This window comes from Magnolia sinica, chromosome 13, assembly GCF_029962835.1.
Source record: "Magnolia sinica isolate HGM2019 chromosome 13, MsV1, whole genome shotgun sequence".
Classification (NCBI taxonomy): Eukaryota; Viridiplantae; Streptophyta; class Magnoliopsida; order Magnoliales; family Magnoliaceae; genus Magnolia; species Magnolia sinica.
In genome coordinates, this window is record NC_080585.1 from 21352896 (window position 1) to 21377049 (window position 24154).

The 24154-nt window shown below is 40.0% G+C and overlaps 1 protein-coding gene across 1 annotated transcript; it reads right to left on the minus strand.

Annotated features, from left to right (window-relative positions):
- Window positions 1–388: 388 nt before the first annotated feature.
- On the minus strand, window positions 389–8051 carry LOC131223181 (protein NRT1/ PTR FAMILY 6.2). Its single transcript, XM_058218491.1, has 6 exons — window positions 7812–8051; window positions 7593–7695; window positions 3650–3871; window positions 2428–2995; window positions 1930–2270; window positions 389–1295 (listed from the first exon to the last, which is right to left on the minus strand). The coding sequence occupies exons 1-6, from the start codon at window positions 7812–7814 to the stop codon at window positions 748–750; spliced, it is 1785 nt and encodes a 594-aa protein (XP_058074474.1). The 5' UTR covers window positions 7815–8051; the 3' UTR covers window positions 389–747.
- Window positions 8052–24154: the final 16103 nt, after the last annotated feature.

The following is a 24154-nucleotide window of genomic DNA, read 5'->3' on the forward strand; positions in this document are numbered from 1 at the left end:
GTATGGGAAGGGGGGAAAGGGAGAAAAAAAATAAAAAAAATAGCACCAGTGAAGGAGGAGCTGCTCTGATACCATGAAGAGATTGATAAATGTGTGAACTTACCATTTTCATTAAAGAAACAAATCGTACAAATAATACTTTGAATCAAAACAGAAAGCAATAACTATATCCTATATTTCAGCAATATTCAAGCTAACCTATTTTTAAGGAATACTAACAGAAAAATATTCGGAGGACTACATTCAAAAATACAATTGCAGTTGGAACTGCTGAAGCTGTTATACACTAGAATTTTTGACTACTTCTATATCCCATACCCTCTTGATCACATGGATCACCTTTCGCAAAGAGAGCGCATCTTTCATAAATAGTGAGGTCCACTTGGATGGCGGTGGGGCCCAACCCATGTCTATGTTGCCTATAACAACTGAACGTGGATCTGTTGAGTAGGGATTTTATGGTCCTCGATCCAAGAGTGTGAATGATCTGTTGACTCAACTTGGATGGCCAATGCCTAAAAAATCCTAGCCATTTGACCCTTCATCATGGTTATATGTGGACCAGCCCAGTCTTAAAACCATTAAAAGAAGGAAAAACAAAGAAAGAAAGAAAGAAAGAAAGAAAGAAAATGCTAATAGAAATGAACCCAAAAACCAACTGAATTTGAAAACAAACCCTCTCACTATACAAGGGCCACAATACAATAAGAAAACGATAGAAACAAACCATCTCTCACACATTCATTCCTAACACCTCTCCTCAGCACCAGAACTCTTACCAACAACACTCACTATCTCCACACCACCACCTTTGCCACCTTCCTTTGGCTTATACCAAGAAGCACAAACTAGAAAAGATCCCATATTAAGAAAGCTGAGCACAGCGAGTAGCCCGTAAAAGCAATCCAACCGGCCGCTATTGATGTTGGTCGTGAGCCATCCCTCGCCGTCTCTGGTGGTTCCAGTCACGTTCTTCACGACTGCCACCAAGAAGCTGCTGACAAAGAATCCGAGGGAGAGAGTGGTGAGGAAGAGGCCTGTGCTCATCGTCTTCATCCCTTTCGGTGACCGGGTGATGAAGAAGTCAAGCTGGCCCGTGTATATGAACGCTTCACCAGCACCCACCAGGAAGAACTGAGGGATTAGTAGGAAGACGCTTATCGGGAGGGTGTCAGTCGTGGTGGGCCCAACACTTCTTGCGACTGAGAGCCGCTTCATTTCGGCAAGTGCGGCGGCTGCCATGCCTACTGTGGAGAGGAGGAGACCAATGGCTATTCTCTGTAGGTTGTTGAAACCTGTTGGAGAAAATGGACAATGTTTTGAGTTACATTGAAACCCAAAAGAAGAGATATAGTACTAATTTATTCTAACATGCGCAGGCCTACGTGGGATGTAGGCCTAAGTAGCCATATCATCTTGCATAAGATAGATAAACAAAGCCATGGGACTCAACTGGTGTGAGTGTATTAGAATTTTTAAGTAATTATAATTTTATATAATTAAACTTATTTAAATCTAAATCAATGTTTGAAACATACTTCTAAACTATATAACTCAACCTGAAACTCGGCCGAGTCAACTTGAGTCAGCAAGATTTAGAGCCGAGTCATGTGACTCGTTGTGACTTAGGTTGCATTGTCATGGGTCATTCTAATTAAAATTAATAACTCTTTTTTTTTTTTTTTTTAATTTTTTTATTTTTTAATAACAATTAGTTGGTTATTTTCTCATTTTCTAATATGAATATGAAAGATAACTAATTAAAATGTTTCTTTTTAATTTATTGCTATTTACCAATGAGTCCAACCAGTTCTAAACAATGTAAATCGATAATCGATAATGTAGGCAAAACGTAAATCAATATTTAACTGAAACTAGTCCAATAATTCAAAATCCATTAATAATTCAGTAATACTATTTTGTTCATACCTGGTTTCCCTTTCCATTTCTTCCAAAGAGGCATGACTATGCGATCATAGCAAGCTAGGGTGATCAGTACGGCTCCAACAAAGAAGACGGTGAGTGATCCCGCTGGAATTTGGAAACTCCCAATCGATCTTTCCATGGTGGAAGCTTGTTCTACTGAGAAGGTGATCATCTGTGCAAATGTGGTCCAGAAAATGATCGTCGTAGCCCAGATAGGTAGCAGTTTGATCATCATTTTAACCTCCTCAACTCTAGTCACAGAACATAACTTCCATGGGTTTGGAGTTGAGGGACCGTTCATTTCATGATCTCCTTCGACCACGATCGCCGCCTTGTCTAAGCAACTGTCATGGAAAATCCAACCGGTAACACGTCGTAACAGATAATGTTCTTGGATGAAAAATGACAAATTATGATAATAGTAGTAGTAATAATAATAATAACAATAATAGGGAACTTCCAGAGAGAGAGAGAGAGAGAGAGAGAGAGAGTTGTACTAACCGAAATTGATCTGTGTGAGGGATTATAGCTGCACCAGCACAATCCTCATATAAGAAGTTGACATTAGAAGGGATTTGAAGCTTCCTTTTACTTACTGCAGCTACCATAACTCGGAGAATATGAACTATAGGGCTTCCTGAACTCTTCTTGTACCGATATCTCTTAGTCCCTGATAGAAACAACATGATTGCTAGAAACATTGTAACGGAACATATCCCATACGCCCATGTTCGGCCCACTTCATCTTGTATGTAGACAAGGATGGTAACAGCAAGTAGGGTCCCAGTGCTGATGAAGAAGAAGAATCTGTTGAAGAAGAAAGTCATCTGGGTCTTTTCCTTCTCATCCTCTTCATCGAATTGATCTGTCCCGAACCCTGAGACACTAGACTTTAGGCCACCGGTGCCTAGAGCGATCAGGTATAAAGATAAGTAGAAGATGCCCATCTGTCGACCGTTGGCCGGCTCACATTTATGGGTGGTCGTTTCCTCGCATGGGGGTGGGTGGAGATTCGGCAATGAGGTCGTCATCGCCAATGTGCCCGTGCCCTGATTCATCACCACATCGACTCATCAACATTGCTGAAGAAATCAGCTGCTACTACTACTACCACCTTTAGTTAATATAAGCTGATGATGGGGTGGGCCCCATCAAGCTATGTGTCATGACCTATGATGTAGAGCAGGTTGTGGATAGTTTCATGGCCAAGATGTACCAGAGAAGTCCCAATCGAAGGCGAAAGTGATTAGGACTATGAGAACCCCAAAGCAGGCCTATCTCGCAAAACGGAATGAGTTATTCAATGTACCACATATGAGATTTTGGGTAAGAGAAGCTAGTTTAGCCAGCCAACCCCGATACACCAGGTTGCGGATTTGTGAGATTCTCATATGGACTGTCGAAAGTCCTTTCTAATTTTGTTTTTACTATTTATAGTAAGTTTTAATTCGAGCATACCTCTTAATCCTCTAAACTTTAGGAGTAGTGACCAACATGAAAAGGGCTTAGAAAATTTAGGAGAATATCTGATGGAAGTGGAAAGTTGCAATCAGTGGTCCAAATTTAATAGGCGCTCAACTGGATGATTAGGATCATCCAATAGAGGAGACCTTCAGCATACCCACCATCCACTCTAGTGCCCACCATATGAACGAACCAAAACCAAGAAGTGGGCCCCACGTGCACGATTTAATGGTAAATCACAGTTGTCAATGTAAGGGACCTATCAGTGCTTGGACCACCGCAAAGATGGCGATCGTCGTGTACCGACCCATGAAGGAATCAGCAAGGAAGCCACCGAGCAAACACAGGAGGAACGACGTGCCCATGAAATCCGTTACGATATTAGCTGAAGCAGCGCTGGGGATGTGCATTGTGCCACGCAAGTACGTCACAAGGTTCACGGCGATTCCCATCGTAGACAGCCGCTCGCATATTTCGATCACTAAAAAAACATTATAATTGTGATTGGAATGGATAATTAAGCTAATCAACATGCTAATTGGAAATATATGGTATATCATGCTCCTTTTTATGTATGATTTTGAAGGTGAAATGATACTTATGTCCTGTGTTTTATATTCTTACACCCCTATTGGCTATTTTTGGTATTAGATTATATTAATTTGTTGCTTGTCTTTCTTAAAAGAGTAGAAACAGGGACTATCAAGCATTTTGGAGGAATAAGAAAATGCATTCTTTTATAGAAAAATCATTATAAAAATAGTTTTCACTAGCTACTTTATTGTCAAAACCAATGGAAAATATCACATCAAAGGCATAAAGAACCTGAATTCCGAGCCTCTGCTTACTACGGAAAAGTTTTGTATTTTTTTGTATTTTTTTTCTATTTTGTTACATTGTTATTGGTCCACATCATTATGTTTACAAAGCTGTATTAAATGCAGCATGTGATTATGTGGCTCAATCACATTACGACAAACAGGTTTTTTCTACTTATGGCAAGTAGAGGATTCTGATCCAAAGAGTCCCATCCAAGTGATTTTTTATTATTAAGGATTCTTCTTATATGATCAAAACAGCCAAAGTTGATGGACCCCACCACGAATGGAAGAGGCCTGTTAATTATTCCAGATTTAATCATATTGACCAACGAATATGTGCACTTTGTTTTGGACGTTGTCGTATTTTTACGTTGTCATATTTTTTTGTAGGTCACTTGTCAAAGGGCTAATCATCTTCAACTTGGCGTTTTTGTTGAAAACCCAATCGAGGGTGTGGATACCACCAGTTCAACCGTCTATATCTTCTAGCCGTGGGTCCCACTTGCACGAACTTGCCCACTAAGAAACTACTCACGTTCTGATGCACACGTTCGAACAAGTCACACATGTGAGATATCCGGGTCATTATTAGGTAGTTGATGTTACATCAGACAGATCCACTCACCGTGTGGGCCGCAATATTCAGATGTGCGGCGTCCGTGATAAGTGGCCTGTCCTTGATTTTAGAACAGGGCACTTTTAAGCTGAGAACCACCTGTTGCATGAACTGGATCTTGTGCATGCATGTTACGATGCCACATGTTCCACGAATCACTTCCTCAATCTTTCTTCTCGCCGAATCGCTTCAGTATTAATAACTGGGACCCACTCCTTAGCCCCACTTCCCAGATGTTTTATTTTGGCTATTGAAAATGCCGGTATGGCTTACGTTTCCTACACTAGCCTTGGCTCATGAGTACGCTTGGCTTTACTCACAGAAAAAAGGAAAAAAAGAAAATCTGTGATTTTGTTTTTAAAAATAATTGTTTTATACTTTAATATATTTGATTAACCACTTGATTAATTTTAGAAAAATAATATTTCAAATTTTTGCCTTTTCTCCAACACTATTCCATTTTGCATGATCGTTTTCACTTCTACTAATGTGCCAAAAGCAATCATAAATTTGAAGATATCTCTCTTGTCGGAAAGTTTGTTGAGTATGCACAATTGTAAGATTGTACACTTTCATATGTACCATTATCGTGCGTAGGACAAATAATCCATCCACCAATTTGTCCAACCTAGTTTTCCTTACAATTGATATGGTCCAATGAGAAGGTGGACCGTGATAGTCGCAAACAGGTGGAAGGGTTAGAAAGCTATGAAAAAAATGGACATATGCCACTTTCTTATAACCCCAGCGTATAACGTTGTGGGGCTTATTGTGATGACTGTATGACATTCACCCAATCCATTTGGTTTGCCATATTATGTTAAGATATGAATCTAAAAATAAGGTAGATTTAAGACTTAAGTGGGTCAAGCCACAAAAAACAGTAAACATCCAACTATGTTAAGATATGACTCCAAAAATAAGATAGATTTAAGACTTAAGTGGTTCAAGCCACAAAAAACAGTAAAGATTCAACACTCACCATTAAAAACTTCGTGAGAAAATTGTTTTCCTCGTGGATGTTTATCAAACATGAACCTTAATTTTCTTATAAGCAATTTTCAAAAAAAAAAACAATGAGAGATTCTAAGGTTGATGGAAGCAATGCCAAGTAGGTCCAAAAATAACAAAAATACCATCCATGTACCAAAATCACTATTGCAAAAATCCCTTCCTATCCTCTGCATGAGCTACCGAATTTTTACAAAGGTAGGAGCATCACATGATTCTTGCAAGATTTGGCACGTGTAAAGCACCTCTGACATGTGAGCACTTACAAGTTTATGACAGACGCCGATTGTGTCCGCCCCTGTCTCTAGACACGAATGGGCAGATTTGTGTGGCGGCGCACCATATCTATTTATCTAAGCCGTCACATCCCTTTTCTTGGATCATTTTAAGGTATGAGCCCAAAAATAAAGAAGATCCAACAATGTTCAAGCGGACCACACCAAAAAAGTAAGGTTAGGTTAAATGCACAAAGCATTAAATACAAACTTGTATTAAATGTAAGAGTCATCGGTAGTGTGATCCACTTGAGTGTTGGATCTACTTCATTTTTTGTACACATACTTTAAAACAATATAAGAAAAGGGTTGGACCATATGAATAAATAGATACACAGTGGGCCACCACATAGATATGCCTTTTCATGGTTAGAGATGGTCACAGTTAGGATGCAATCCGCGTCTAATTCATGCAAATAAGCAATTAACATAAAAGAGTGAAACTAATACTACCTAACTCTAAAATAGCATACATGCTATTTTATACCGTTATTCTTAAGCACACATGCATATTAATGCACACTTACAGGGTATATACTGACTCACACTCCACCAAAATTTGATTTTTATTTGTAATCTCCGCTGATGGCGTTTCGTTTTTCACTTTCATTGTTGGTCCCAAGTCTGTCTAAATGAGGAGGATTGTGTCAGGTTTTTTCCCATGAGTCCTCACAATCTGAGAGAACGGATTGGCTACTGCCCCTGCCACCAGCCCCGTGGCTGGTGGTCGGTGCTCTGTAGGCCCCATCATGATGTACATGCTTCATCCATTTTTAAGGCACTGATATAAAAAATTAGAGGCATATAACTCTCAGTTGCACCACACCACAGGAAAACAATATTGATTGGATATCTTAAAATCATCCAAAGGTCCACTGTACTGTTTATTTGAAATCCAGTCTGTTTGTTATGTCATACAGACCCAGATGAAGGGAAAAAACAAAGATCAACTTCATACAAAACTTTTATGGCCCCCAAAAAGTTTTTAATGGTTGAAATTCATTCAACACTGTTTCCTATAATGTGGTCCACTTAAGAGTGGTATATAACTCTTTTTTTTTTTTTTTTTTTGTTTCATATCATAAAATGACCTAGAAAAGTAGATGGACGGCATGGATGAAAACATACATCATGTTGGGGCCCACCGAGCACCGAACACCAGCTATTGGCTGGTCGCAGGGGGAGTAGCCAATCCGTTTCCATAATCTGACAGGACGATATAAATATAAATGGCCATGCAAGGAGGCTTGTACGGTTGGGATGGAATTTAATTTTTTTTAAAAAAGGATTTGTATAACTGAATTTTGTATTTCTGGTGAAATGGGTCATCTACTATCTACTAAGTACTTGCAACAAGTTTTTAAATGCTTAGGAGCACTTCTAATTAAGGCATCGGTTGTGGACTCGGCCGAGGTGAAAGTGAGAGGAGAAGATCGTTTGGAAGAAACAAACATGAGTGATGGGAAGAGATAAACAAACCTAAGATGAGAGCTGCAGAGACCCAACCCCCAGTTCTAGATCTATCAGCTGGGTAGCCCTTGTAGTCCACAGCATCAGCTACGGTCAAACTCATCTTCCCCTCCTGGTGAAAAGAGAAGCAAGAAACAATTTCAACATTCCAAATGATGTAAGAAATGGGAAAAAGATATTGACCCAAAGAAGCTGGAGAAAAATACAAAGGCTACATGCGGAATATACCATTTTTTTCTAAGTAACAGTGAAAGAGCTTGAAAAACTAAAAGAATGCTGGAAAACTCCGCGCCACTCCTCTCTCTCTCTCTCTCTCTCTCTCTCTCTCGTGTATTCTCTAACTTACAACTTATCTCTATGAGAGGGTTCTCCTTTTATAGGCAAAGTTTCAGGCCTTCTTCACCCAACTGCCCCTTCCAGTACAGATTTTTTGAGAGACACCTCAACTTGTTTTGCCAAAAGTAGAGATTACATTTATCGTATTGAAATTTGGAAGTTTCTAGGAGTCGGAGAATTTGGGTCTGCTCTGAAATATTTTAATATGGTGAATTGAAAGATGGGTTAGGCTACAATGATAGTTAAACATCATTTTCAAGATGCTGGTGAACTCATCTGCCGTCCATGTGGCACACATGTACGGCAATTAATCCAGACTGTCCAAATCATTGGACGCTTTACACGCAGGTCAGACACCCTTCAAATTCAAACCAGATCAGTTTATTTTCAACACCCATTAGATGGATAACATTTTGATGGTTGGATCTTAGAATTGTTAGTTTGTTGTCCATTCTACATTTGTAAGCTGTTGTTGTCGCCATATAAGCCCTATCCTAACTAATCGTGATTGACTGGTGCACAAATTCTCTTTCACCACTCTCCTCCCTTAAGCCCATAAGTTCAATTAGACCATAGGTCAAGCTAACTCCACCCTGTTTGATTTAAAATGGTGGTGAACTATCACCACCAATGTTGTTAAGACAATAGGTGATATATATATATATATATAGAGAGAGAGAGAGAGAGAGAGAGAGAGAGAGAGAGAGAGAGAGAGAGAGAGAGAGAGAGAGAGAATCTTGAACATGCACTGCTCGTGGCATCATCTACTCTATCTGGCCTCCCTTTTTTGGATGGATAGGTTTTAGGGGGCACAGAAGCTGTGAACCACAACAGTACTCTCTTGAGTGCTTTTCCTACCCCACATACAACACCCATGTTTTGTTTCTGTATGGGCGAAATCAGTTCACTGCTTTGAAGGAATGTTCGTTTTCTCTTCTATGCCAAAATCACATTTTCATGATAAGGGTCGGTTGTTGGTCCACCGACCCCTGCCAAACACTCATGCCTTTTCTATTCTACTCCATATAGCTTAAGAAATTAAAAATTCGGTCATGACTCGGTTGAGGGTCACCATGCGGATTGCGTGGTGTGCCACACACTACCCACCCCGGTGGTGTGCTGATATGGCAAGGTTATGTGGGGACGCGGATTGCGTCCAACCCCCGCACGGTGGGCCTCACACGGTAGGGCTCTGTGAGGCCCACCGTGATGTAAGTGGTTTATCCACGCCGTTCATCCTTTTTCTCGAATCATTTTAAGTTGTGATCCTAAAATTGAAGAAGTAAGTTGTGATCCTAAAAATGAAGAAGGTACACAACTCCAATGGACCACACCAAAGGAAGCTGCAGTGACGATGACATCCACGGTTGAAACCTTTTTAAGGGCCACCGTGATGTTTTTTTTTTACCATCCAACCTATTAATAAGGTCATGTAGACGTGGAGGAAGTGAAAACACAAATATTAGCTTGATCCAAAACTTCTCCAGCTTCCAAGAAGTTTTTAATGGTGGACATTCAATCTCCACTTTGTGGTCTCGTTTTTTGGTTCACACCTTAAAATGACCTGAGAAAAATGATGAACAGCGTGGATAAAACACATACATCACAATGGACCCCATAGAGCCCTGGCTGGACGGATTACCGTCTGGGCGGGGGTAAGACGCAATCTGCATCATGGACGCAGATTGCGTCCTACCCCCGCCCAGACGGTAATCCATCCGGCTAGGGCTCTGTGGGTTCTACCATGATTTTAAGTATTTTATCCATGTCTTTCATCGCTTTTATCAGATCATTTTAAAATATTAGACAAAATATGAAGCACATCCACATTCAGTGAACCACATTAAAGGAAGATATAATGATAATGACACCCACCGCTGAAACCCTTATACGGGCCACCGTGATGTTTTTTTACTATCCAAACTATTCATAAGGCCATGTAGACTTGGATGAAGTGAAAACACAATTATCAGCTTGATCCGAAACTTCCCTAGCTCCCTAGAAGTTTTTAATGGTGGACGTTCAATCCCCATTTTGTGGTCCACTTAAGCCTTGGACCTGCCTCATATTTTGCTTCATATCTTAAAATGATTTGAGAAAAATGATGAACGGCATGGATAAAACACTTACATCATGGTGGGCCCCATAGAGCTCTGCCCGGAGGAGTACTATCCAGGCGGGGGTAGGACGCAATCCGCGTCCAGGTTATGTAGGCCCCCACCATGATGTATGTGTTATATCTAGACCGTTCACTGCAAGATCATATTAGGAAATTAGGTAAAAAATGAGGCAGATCCAAGCTTCAAGTGGACCACAACACAGAAAGTGGTAGTATTGAACACTGCCTATCATCGAAAACTTCTTGGGAGGTTACAGAAACTTTGAATCAAGCTGATATTTGCTTTTTCCCTTCATCCAAGTCGTTGTGACCTTATAAACAAGTTGGTAGGCAAATAAACATCACCGTGGGCCTTAGGAAGGTTTCAACAATGGGCAATATTGTCTCCACTACTTTCTGTGGTGCGATCTAGCCAAGGTTTTGATTTGTCATTTTTTGGACTTATGTCCTAAAATGATCTTGTAAATTAAATGAATAAACAATGTGAATATAACACATAGTAAGAGTACACATTGAACCGGTAGAACCGGGGTCCGTTTCTAGAGTGCATTGGTTTCGGTTCTAAAAATCAAAGAACTGATTGGTTTGGTTCTTGGTTTGGGGTATATAGAACCAATCTGAACCATGGAACTAAACCGTGGAACCGAACTAGGAATAGAATCATATATTTCATAAAAACAAACCCCTAAGTTCATTTCCTTTACTTCACTCTTCACGTCACCCCTGCTGTGGTTGTCCCCAATCCCCATCCATTCCTCTCTCTCTCTCTCTCTCTCTCTCTCTCTCTCTCCCTCTCTCTCTGGTTCTCTCTCTTTCTCTTTGGTTCTCTCTCTTTCTCGCTGGTTCTCTCTTTCCCGCCATTCACCATCAGCATCTCTCTCTCTCTCTCTCTCTCTCTCTCTCTCTCTCTCTTGTTCCCCATCCATTCCTCTCTCTCTCTCTCTGGTTCCCCATCCATTCCTCTCTCTCTCTCTCTCTCTCTCTCTCTCTCTCTCTGGTTCTCTCTCTTTCTCGCTAGTTCTCTCTTTCCCGCCATTCACCACCAACATCTCTCTCTCTCTCTCTCTCTCTCTCTCTCTCTCTCTCTCTCTCTGGTTCTCTCTCTTTCTCGCTGGTTCTTTCTTTCCCGCCATTCACCACCAGCATCTCTCTCTCTCTCTCTATCTCTCTCTCTCTCTCTTTTCTCTCTCTCTATTTGTGTTTTCCACATTGGCCAGAACTGTGGAACCGATCCAAAACCAAATCGGTTTTAATGGTCCAGTTCTAGTTCGGTTCTAGGGTGCTAACGGTCTGGTTACGGTTTTGATTCTCATAGAACCGTTAGGAACGGTTCGGTTTCAGTTTCACCCCAAAGCTAGATTGAACCGACCCGTGTGTACCACTAACACATACGTCATGGTGGGGTTACAAAACTTTACCACAGGGTGGGTGGTGTGTGGCACACCACACAATATGCTTTCCTAACAAGTTCACTCCGCAGTGAGCCAATCGACAAAATGGGAAGTGATCAATGATAGAGGAATGACGTATTAGACAATGCAGATGTTGATACGATGGCACTCAGATGTCGATGGGTTTTGTAAAAATGGTTCGTGTCATCCAAGATGCTGGTTGTCTGTGCACCAAAATCCACTGGATTAGAAGATCCTGGCTGTAGATTATTTGGACTTTTATTAGTTGAGGATTCATTGTTGTATCCTTCTTGAACATCACCTATTGAGAGGTTTGGATCCATGAATTGCAGTCTCACTGAAGATGAAAGTACACCACTTGTAAATTTGTTAACATGTTCAAAAGTATACACTGACATTCAGGTAGGCACGGCCGAAAGAAATGGGCATTACCTATCATGAATGATAGGTATCATTGTCTTGATTGACTTCTTGTGAAAGAACCCTTCTGAAAAGAAATCATTTCCACCAAAAAAAAATAAAAAATCTAGCATTTCAACTGGTGACCAACATACAACTGGAAAACAGTCAGGATTGGATGGCTAGGATCTCTCAATAAGGATGCTTCTTCTTTCAATCATGATGGGGGGCACATCAGATCAATGATCATAATTTCTAGCAGTGGGCCCCACTTATGCAAACTTACATCTGAGCATATTCTTGGGAGGAGGACCATACAATACATGATAATGTCACATGAGATCTGAATCATTCTGCTCCAGCTTTTACCTTTGTGGAGTGGGAAAATGTTTTAGTCCATATGCCTGATTACTGATATAAAAGCGACTCCATGATCTGACTTATTCAATTGAGGGAGAACTATAAGGTAGAGGAGGAAGGGTTGGAATAAGGTAGAGTCATCTTTGCATTGTATATGTGGTAGTGTAATGCGTCAATCAGGCCGTTCATCTAGTGTGATCGACTATGATGGAAGATGGGCCATGGTATTGGCGTTTCTAGTCATCTGAACAGTGACCTTCAATGTGACGGTATGAAGAAAGACTGTTAATGGCCAGCATTAAATTCTATAATGTGAAGGAAAAAAAAAATGGATGTAAGCCTGATGTTAGAAAGATGAGCCATCCATTACAAGGCCCACTAAATGGATAGCCGTGATTGAAACATTAGCATGCGACGAGTAGTATAGATAGATGTCTGTACCACATTCCGCTTCTTATCGTATCTATCCATTGAATTCAATTGATTTCATGATAGGGCGGAAAAAGAGAGAGATTCCTACCATGAAACGTGGAATAACCAAGGCTATACTTCACCCCCGTTTTTTAAGATTGTGGTGTCTAGTCTATTGCAAACGTGGCAATCTTGTAAGGAAATCTTGACCGTCCAGACTATGGTACCCATTTTGGATGGATTATGTGTTAAAATTAAGCTTATCAGATGATCTTAATGGGCTGATTTTCTTTTTGAAGTTGATGACTGGATTTTTCTAAATTGTAACTGTATATTCAGTGATGAATATTTAAAGGGTGAAGATTTTTTGGGTTGGTGTGATTTTTGGATTGAGCTTCTTCCATAATGTGATGTACAATTTGGACGGTGGAGTTTGATGTTTGTATATGCCATGTGTACGGTTGATGAGATACTACAGCTTTAAAAAGTGGTGACGTGCTGTAAAGCAGTGGTCCGAGCGAGAATTGCTCCGTATCTTGAAGTCCTCCATGCTCTGGTTATGGGTCACACCTTTAAAATATGATGAAGCTTGGGACAGGAAGTGCCGGCATAAATAACATAGGCCCCTTATCAGCCTGATCGGATGATCCCATTGGACCAATCAAGAGGTGGCAAAATGGACGGTTACCGTGAACTCGGTCCCACTATTCATTTTGTAGGTTGGTCTTGATTAGATGTCTATGGTCATCCCATTTGGGTGAAAAGGTCCTTGTCCAATCAATGGTGGGCCCCGGTTTGTAACGCACCTTGTGTATAAAATGTGGGGTCCACCATTCATTCCAAAGTACACTGCACCGTAATGTAGTCTGAGACATCGCAGTGGATCATTCGTATTATATTGGTTCACGAGAATGTATCCGGATGTATTGCTCGAGGATACATCGGCAGTTTTGACTTTCAAACTAGTGTCATAATTCCATGATCCAAACGGGTTATATGATCGGCCTCATCTTAGAAGGGGAAATTAATAAATTAAATATTATTAGAATGGAATACCACAAGCCTTTCAAATTTCAATATGTGCAGTCTCATGATATTTTCTGAGAGCCTCTTGGGACTCATAGAAAAGGAGATGATGTTTCTTGAAAACATTTATTTTCTTTATTTATTTTTTAACAAGATTTTTCTAAAAATTTAGGATTCATTTTTAAATTTATAATTTTACAAAAGTAATATGCTATTATTAAAATTTATTAAGTAGTTTTTTGGAATGTATTTTTTTATTTTATTTATTTATTTATTTTTTTACACACGGACACCCCCATGCTATAGTGGAATTTCACCACCAATGGATACTTGAACCTCTGACCGGGTAGGTGCAAGGGAAGATGTGCATGATGGCACACGTGAGATATAACAAAAAAATGTTTTTCTTTTCCTTTCCTTTCCATGAATCCAAACATTCCTAATCAAAGGGTTGAAGTATTTCAATTTGATTCGCATCCTCTATCATGGTGTGGCCTATCATATACACACTTTGGCACCTTCTTCCTATCCATGTCTCTATCTTCACTCACATAGACGGGCAGCCTCACCGGACGCTCTACTCCAATAACCATAACGGTCCCTTCTGCACGAACATTGAAAAGGACCCCCCCATTCCAACTGCTCAAGTCCTTAGCTAAGTATCATATATTGCAATGCATTAGGATGCTTTCTACAAATCTCTTCTTATGGAATTTATCATTTGTGTCACTTGCACTTAGGTTTTGGCCCATCGACGGAAAGGGACTAAGTGTCTGCAAGGTCAGATGATCACTGCCGCCAGGCCCTACCATTGATGGCTCTGCAGAAATCATAATTTTTGGAAATTTTAGCCATCCAAAAGAAGGATTCTACCGTTCTGAATACAGACTACTACCTACTTTTATTTTCAACCATCAAATGGAAGCCCACCAATTGGACTGCTAAGATTACCAACGGTTATTATTATTCAGAATAACATCAATGGCAGAGCTTACCACATGGAATTTCCACATCACTAATCATGGAGTCAACTGAAATGCAGAAAAATAAAAGTAAAAAACCATAGAGGGAATAGCAACAATCCATTCGCTTACCAAGCAACAAACCTCAAGTGCCATTAATACAAAATGCACCTCATCATGCAATGCTTGTTCATCCAGCAGATGAGTGTTTGCTTGACGTACCAACAACTGAAGTGGGCACGACATTGGTGATATGGACCATTCATCTGACACTCCACGCTTTCGATGTGACATGGTTGGAAAAATTCATGAATCAGTTAATCTTAGCCATTGATTTCTGGATTTCTTTTCTTCATTTAATTAACATCATTGATCACATTCCCTTCTACGATCCATTTGTTGGTCATTGATTCGTTGACCATAAGATTCAATAAGTAAGATTGTAGGGAGGTCGACCGTTGATCCATTTGTTGGTCATTGATTCGTTGACTATAACATTCAGTAAGTAAGATTGTAGGAAGGTCGCCCATCAACGGTCATGTCCACCGAAATTAATGGCTCAGATCACCGTACCACTTCTTGATGGTTGTTTAACCTGTGAACTTCACATTGGAAGGGAGTAAAAGGGGACATGGGCGAGTGATTTCTTGCTATGGAAGCTCTATGGCCCACCAAAATGTATACATGACATGAACTCTGTCCATTAGTTTCGCTAGCATATGAGCCCAAATATACTAGGCAAATCCAAAACTCAAGTGGGTCCCGTTGCATGAAAGAATGAGATAAAACACCCACCGTTGATCCTGCTCAGAGGATACAAATTTTGGAGTAAGTTGATATTTGTGTTTTTTTTGTTAATCCTGCTACTAATATTATAAACATGTTGGATGGCATAATAATACTATGGTGTGCCTCACAAAGGTTTCTCATTGTTTCATGAGGTGCATGTGGTAAATTTATAAATGCAGTAGACGTCACACTGACACCATGGTGGGTCCCACAAAGCTTGCACCTCCCACCTGAATGTCTAGGTCTCAAGTGTTTTGATAGAATATGGTAAGTATTGCAATAGGATATACACATCCAACCTCAGTCATTGGATTGTTGCCTTTTGTCAGTGATGTGACCATATCGGAGGAGGAAAGGGAAAAAAAAAAAACCCACTCGGATTAATATATTTCAACCCTATGATTATCCAAAGTTAGTAAAGGCCATTCATTTTCAGAGGCAATGGGTCCAAGTGATGAAAGAACTGAACTATCCAAATTTAAAAGACATTAGTTTTTGGATTTCCACCATCCAAGATAGGGCCCACCACGAAGACGGTTTGGGTAATTGGAAATGACCTCAGATCAAAAGGTTAAAGTCCAGATGTATCCTTAGGTAATACATGGGATGTATTCTAGCAAACGTCATGAGAGATTTGGTGTTGAACAGGTAGCCATAGCACTGCCCTTTCATGATTAAGCCCATCACAGCTGGACTTGAATTGCGTGGTGTAGAACACAGTACCAACGTTTGTGCTGTGCATACCTGACAAACTATGTGGCCCCACCCTGATGTATGTGCTTTTATTCACATCGTAGATTGATGTAGCGCGGGTCACGGACACTTTCATGTCCAAGATGGACCAAAGAAGATCCAATCGGAGGCGGAAGTTGTCAAGACCGTCAGGACCTTAAAACAACATATCTCGCAAACTGGAATGAGTTATTCAACTTACCGTATATGATTTTGGGAGTAGAATGAGCTATTTTAGCCAACCAACCTGGCTATGCCGGGTTGTAAATGCAGAATTTGCAAGATTCCATCAAATCGACGGTCAAATTCTATGTTTATTTCCGTTTTTACTTTTTTTAGTAAGTTTTAGTTTGATTATAACTTTTCATCCTTTGGGTTCTTGGAGTTGTGTCCAACATGAAAAAAGTTTAGAAAAATTATGAGAATAACATGGTTAAGCGACATAGGACATTATTAATAGAAAATTTACTATTTATAGTTAGCTATGAATTTTAGAGAATTTTGGTAATATTTTAATTCCTAAACTTATTCTAAGTCTTGGTATCCCTGTTTAAAGCGTTGTAGACTCATTCATCAATTATCAACAAATTTATTTCAAATATTTTAAAATTATTTATATTTTTTTTACTCATGGATTCGAGAAGTCTTGGTAAGAAGTCCAGAGAAGCTCTATAGATTCAAAGTAATTATCCTTGAGGAAGACGGTGATCGACCTTATCATGTTCATCCCTATGTCATCCATTCATTTTGCCGCATCATTTTAGAGACAGATTGAAAGCTCAAGTGGAACATACCGCATAAAGCAATGAGGATTGAATCCTTACCATTTAAGACTTTTTGAGCCATGGAAGCTTTGGATCAAGCTGACATTTGTGTTTTCCCTTTGTGGTGTTTACATGACCTTTTTATTATATTTTTTCAACTCATGTCTACATGACCTTATCAGCAGGGTTGGATGCAAATAAACATCATAACGGGCACTAGTGTTTTCTTTGGCATGGTCGACTTAGCCATTGGATCTATCTACTTAAGGCTATGACATAAAATAACTTGGCAAAATAAATGGACGGCATGTATAACGCACATATATCATGGTGGGGCCACGGAGTTTTGCCATATACACAGTGGGGACCAGTGCGGTGTTCTACAGTAGGCAATCCAAGTCCATCTGTAATTGAGTAAAAACTGCTCTACCAGGTCTCATTATTTATTTTATTTTATTTTATTTTATTTTATTTAAAATTTTTTAAGGGTGAATATCATTGATTGAAGAAAATGTACAGATGGAATGAACATTCAGGCGACCCAGACAAAAGGTTTGGGGACGCCTGTCATAAGGAGCGGCCCTTGGTGGTACTCTTAAGGAGTTTCAACACCTGGTTGAGGGTTCGAGTACCCATAGGTGGTGAAATCCCGCTATGGCGTGAGTGTGTGTGCGTGTGTAAAAAATAATTATTTTTTTAAAAAATCGTGTAGAATTACACGTGGCCATGCTAACTTGATCATGTCAACGGCTTACTAAGCGTTGACAATTTCGCGAAGACGTCCTCCTACTTACCAGTGAGGTTGGCTACGATACATCTCGAGGTATATATGTCGGAACTGTAGCCATTGGATTTAGAGTCATCTAAGCATGCATGATCCAAACCGAATTATTACATTGGAATTTTGATCCATTAATCAGTTGAATCTTTTCCTTGAATATGGACGATCTTCTTAACCTTTTAAAAATCAGAGGGTTGAAATGTTTCTGTCCGTGGACAGTTTTTATGATACCCTTCATCAAAGGCAGGGCCCATTAAAAGGAACCTGACCCAATGGCTAAAGTCCCAACGTATGATATTGCACTACGTCGGAATGTATTCTACCAAACCTCTTTTAAAATTCACGAGATTAAGAGAGGGTCTCACATACACCTAGCTAGTTGAGCCAAAATGTTATAGTACAGCTGCCGCTGAATGTCAATGTATCTAGCGCATGCAACATCCAAGCTGTCCAAATGGTTGACCCCACTACCAGTAACAAATGATGGAAAGGAATTAGACGGATCGCAATGAGAAACCATCAATCTGGTCCATAGTAGATGGGTGGTCCACCTGATGAGCAAATGAAGTTGATTTTGCATCATGTACTTTTCTTTGTTGTACCCAACTTATCTCACGGGTTGGATTTCATACAGAGATGACAAATAGGCAATTACTATACCAGCTGGACAATAAATGCTACAGGTTGTGTGAGACCTGGTAGATGCATGACTCATATCATATATACAGAGTAACTAGATACACTTAGGCATGTATGAAGAGACTTGTATAGGGAATACTCACATCCTTGAACGAATGTGCGTTTCCCTGGTGATCCTGCCACCAGCACTGTTATGCCCACTGTAATGTATGTGTTTTATATCCACACCGTCCATTCGGTTTTCCGGATCATTTTAAGGCATAATCCCAAAAATTAAATATATCCAAAGCTCAAGTGGACCACACAGAAACTGACACACACTGTTGAAACCTTCCCAAGGCCCACCGTGATGTTTAATTTCCATCCAACTTGTTCATAAGGTGACATAGACCTGGATGAAGGGAAAACACAAATAGCAGCTAGATCCAAATTACTTTTATGGCCTTAGGAAGTTTTTAATGGTGGGCATTCAATCACCACTGCTTCCAACTTAAGCCTTAGATCTGTTTTATTTTTTGTTTCATAATCTACAATGAACTGAAAAAACAGATGAACGGTGTGGATAAAACACATACATCATGGCGGCCCCCACAACGCCTGCCACAAGGGATATCCATGGTGGCAAGGTCACCAGGCGATACGCTTCCAGTTTCCATATAGTTAGGCTTTGACGGGTCCCCATGGTGTGTTTGTGGAATCCAACCATTCATTGGGCATACTGCCATATGCTTACCTTATAATTTTCAGGCTTATCCAAATCTCAAGCATGCCACATGGCGGGAAACAATAGATAACTTAAACATGCCACACCAAAGGAAACCATGCAACCTGCAAAGCCTCTAAAATTGCCTTGTGTGGCCCACCTAAATCATGAAATGGCTTAATTTTTAAAGTGTCCCATCATCCTGTTAGCGTGTCTGATAAATGCATTGGGTGGCATACAAAGCTACGTTGGGCCAGGCTTAACATCGTCTGGAGGGCCGGGCATATGATGGACGGCCGGATGATAGAGATAATTGTTGAAATTTGTAGTTTTTGAAAAAACAATTCAAAAATTCAAAAATTTAGGATTTTGCTGCAAAAACGATTTTCAGGAATTTCAAATAGGAAAAGTATGGTGTGTGCTTTCATCTCACATCGGAAATGATAGAAAGAATTTTGGGGTTTATATGCGGATACGTGTGTAGTATTCTTACTTGGAGCTTTGGAGATCGAGGCGCTCAAGTTATGTGTTCCAGTATGTAATACGCATGGCTAGGGTTGTACACGAACTGGGCTAGCTCAGTTAACTCACTTGACTTGGCCCGAAAAAGCTCGACTCGGCTCCATCAGGAACTGAGTTCGGTCCGGGACAGGCCATTTTCTTCAGCTCGAAACTGAGTTCAGGCCGAGTTCGAACAGGTCCCATTTCGGCCCGACTTGGTCCGAAACCCGACTTGACCTGGCCCGACTCAGCCTTTATATATATATATATATATATATAATCTTTTAAAAAACCCTAAATCCCCAATCCCTTTCCCCTTTTGACAAGTCGTCTGACCCCAGCAAACCCTCTCCCCTGATCTCCACCATTCATTTGTGAATGCGGTTGAAAAGCTTGGCGGTCAAGATCGTAGGTAGTCCTTGGCATCATCAATGGCTAAATTTGTTTTTTCCTTTCGCAGTTTTTTGTATTTTTCTAGTAATCTTTTTGCATATAGAAAGATTTTCAGTCTTGAGTGGAGAAGATGAGATTGTTTTTTGAATTTTATTGATTTTGTGTTTTATGAGTGGTGTAGGAGCAATTCCAAAGTTAGTACTTTAGATGATGAATGCCAGAGGCCTTAGTATTGTGCATGTGAAAAGCCATTTGCAGGTAAGATGATGAAAGACTAGAAAAAGAGGCTCCTCTCTTTGTGGTGAAAAAGGTTTCTTTGGATTAATGGGCTGATTTCATTTCCTTTTCATTTTGCTCCCCTAATCATGCATTTGCTGAATCAGATGTATAGGAGCAAGAAGCTTGACGAATTGGGGCAAGGTAAAGCTCTAATTTCTTCATATTCCTTTGATTTCTTTTTTCAAGATTTTTTCTATTTGTGAAAACTAAAAAGGTGAAGTACCATAAAGATTTGGGAGAAAACCGTTCCATAGAAGAAAAAATAGAGAAATGAGTAATAGTTTGAATATTATTATTTTTTTCTCTGGAAGAGAGAGACCTATAAGCTTGGTCACCTGTTTATATAGCTATTTAAGCTTGAATGATTGAAAGAAGAACCAAGGACTAGCTGATTTTGGTATTATGCAAAGAGTACCTAAAAGTTGAAACTGAGCTTCCATCATTTGCATGAAAAGGAAGGAATATGAAACAATAAATGATTGATTATTATTATTATTATTATTATTATTTTTTTCTCTCTTTTTGTTGAAATTTGTTCTAAAAGAAATGTAGCTCTTTTTTAGTTGGAAAAAACTTACAAATTTGGGTATCTTTGAATACAGTTTTATCTCAATCAGAAAGGCCAATGCAAGGAGGAGATCGGATTTTAGAGATGTTTAATCAAAGAACAACCTCTCATCAGCACTTTAGAAGCGAGAATGAGGACCTCTCACCTGTTCCCTCTCTCCCTGTAAGGTCCGAATCTGGTTTGAACTCGGCCCGAACTGGCCCGATTACTGACCGGGCTGAGTTCGGGATGGATATATTGACCCGGTGATCGGGCCGGGCTAGGTTCGGGCTGAGTTTGGCTGGTGACTGGGCCGGGACGGGTTGAGCCTAGTTCGACTTGATTCGGCCCGATGTACACCCCTACACACGCCTGAGTACACGCTCGAGCATGAGCAGGATTTTATAGGTGACTGAGAACGACCATATCTTTAATCTGAAATGGTTAGCCTTTTCTGAAAACGGCTAGCTATCTTGAAAGTCACAACGGTTCGAAAACGGACGGGTCACGATAATCCAACGGTCAAATCTTCTGATCCGACAACCAGAAATGTCTGAAATTAATGATTAACAGTCGAAAAAAATTTCAAACGTTCTTAATCATTGATGGCCACCTAGCAATGGTCCACTCCCTGATGCCTATATAAATTGGACCATTCTGGTCCAGATTCATCTCTCAAACACCAGAGAGCATCTCCTTCATAGAATACCATTAAAATATATCTACTGTTTGATTTTGTCAGATGATCTGTTGTATTGAATTGTTCCTAGGTGGACCCATTGTGATTGTTACACGTTGGATTTAGAAAGACTTGTTTTATCCTGGAAGTAATTTGTCAATAACCCATCAACAACTGATAAGGTGGTGAATCACACTTTAAGGACAACATATAATTTTACGTGATTTAGCCTGGTGAAACAAAACAATTGAAATTTATTTTATTTTATTTTTTAAAAAAATTTTAGTATATCCAACACATTTTTACTAACAACAATATCACAGCGGCCCCACACAGCTTGACCGTATGTGAACTCCCGTGTGTTCTAACAAATACGTAATCATCCCCCGACGTATATGATACAACACAGATACATGCATTGCACAGGAAAGTGCATGTTCATGCACAAAATATGTCCTCAAGGTCATCACGTGAGTCCATAGTCCTACCAACCGGCAAATAAAATTTTAAAAATACCTAGTTCCACCGCCCATTGAGGCAACATATAACGTGGAGAAGTGCTCCACTCGACAGTGGAAAGTCGAACCCTAAGAACCCAACAGGCTCAGTGGGTCCCACCACTATGTAGCCAAGGCCTGATCAGTTCCTTTGACCCTATCTCTACGAGAATATATAGCCCCAACCAATCTCTAGGGTTTATCTGGAAAGTTCATAATCTGGCCCACCATCTTCAAAAGATATTCTGCCATACGCACACGTGGAATATGCTCAAAAAACCTAATTCTCTCTCATGGCCTACCAAGATCATATCTGGAATCTTTTTTTTTTTTTTTATTATTATAGAGATCAAACCTATAATCATATCTTTTTTAGGTCAAATATATACAATTATCTGTTAATGGACGGTCCACATGGATTGAAGACTCTCTCTCTCTCTCTCTCTCTCTCTCTCTCTCTATTTACCACAGACTCAGTAGATCACCAGCTCCTGATCAACCTGGGACTCAGTGGGTTAATGAAGCAAGTCAAAAACAGATCGACCCCTAAAAACTCGACTGACCCGTTTTGATTCAGCTGGGTCAACCGAGTCATGCTTTGACTCGGGAAATAAGGGGCAGATCCGTTTTGACTCAGCTGGGTCAACTGAGTCATTCTTTGACTCGGGGAATGAGGCCCAAGAACTGTACGTACATGGTTCTCCCAACCCAGTGACTAGGCCAGGCTCACTTGGCCAAATGTCCGGTGGATTAGCCTAGTTTGCAAGCCATGTTTTGATGATCCGAACTAGCTAGCGCCAGCCATCCTATGGGCTCCGCCGTTAATGGTTCCTAACCAATATTAGCTATGATAGGACTATCTTAACCATATAATAATTGGACCTTTTTCTCATTTGGGTAGGGCTAGGATCACCCAAACATTGCAATTTTCAGACCATGCCCCCTTCACTATTAGAAATATAAAACCAACGGTACGGTCTACATCTCATCCACGTATGCCAAATGAGGTGGTATCACAAATGTACAAATCAACTTGAATTTTGAGACGCAGCATGTCCACACTGGGGCTCACCTGATGAACGGCATCGATCTCTCACACGTGTATAGTGATCACACGTGTATGAAGCATTGTTACAAAGTGCTCTACCAAGTCCACTTAGAATTTCTGTTGCCAATATTCCAACCCTAGTGTGACCCACCTCCTCTCATAGCTTAACACGTGTGTTGACTAGTTTTATATTAATCATAAGAGACAAGCACTGATTTCCATGGTAATTGGTGGCATATAAAAACGCATAAAGATCATGTCTCAAGTATCATATCCTAATGCCAACTAAGTAATACAATCAAATTCATTTTTGTATAGTATTATTAAAATGTAACTAAAATTTAAAAGAATGCAGTAGATTAAGAGCTTCTGGACCACCTTTTTTCAGCAATCTAATCTTTCGGAGACTTTATACATGTTCTTTAGATTGTATTATCTTATATTTGAGAAATGCTCCAATGCTCTTACAGCACCATATGTCATAGTGCTCCTTTGTTGCATTGTTCACTTAGACTGTTTGATCAATCGATCTGAACTGTCTATTGAGTTCACAACACATCTCATTGACTACCATGTAAACATTACACCGATCGGATCAAATTCTTGATTGGATCTTATTTTTTATAGGCATTTATTTTTCCAGTTCATGGATAGGATGGCTAAGATTACCTAATGAAAATGATTCTTCCGAATAATAAGCAATCTATGATATGCTCTAGTAAATAGATGGACCAGATTATTAATCGAACCTATTTTTGTACAACAATCTTAATGGTTAAATTCCACTTATCAAATGGTTGATATTTGTGGGATTGGTGGCATATTTGTGCAGTAGCCCAAGGAATGTGCATTGGGAGCTCCCTATCATCAAATGGGAAAAGAACCAAGCTCCCACTCGCAGAAACATAGTTCCACTACAACCTCACACCTTCTATAATCCACCAACACAGTTGGACTCGACTAGGCCACTAGCTGACCCCAGCTCAAACTCAGCTTGGCTCAGTCCTTGAGCCGGACTAGCCAGCTCGGCTCGGTTCAGTCAGCAGCTCGGGCCAGGTCGAGTCGAGTTTGAGCCAAGATCGAGCTTATGTATCATTTTCTCCAATACATAGAATGCACCTTCAATTTTTCACGGTATGTAAAACAGCAGCAGCAGTTTTACAGCTGTTTTACAGGTATTTCATTAAACACTTG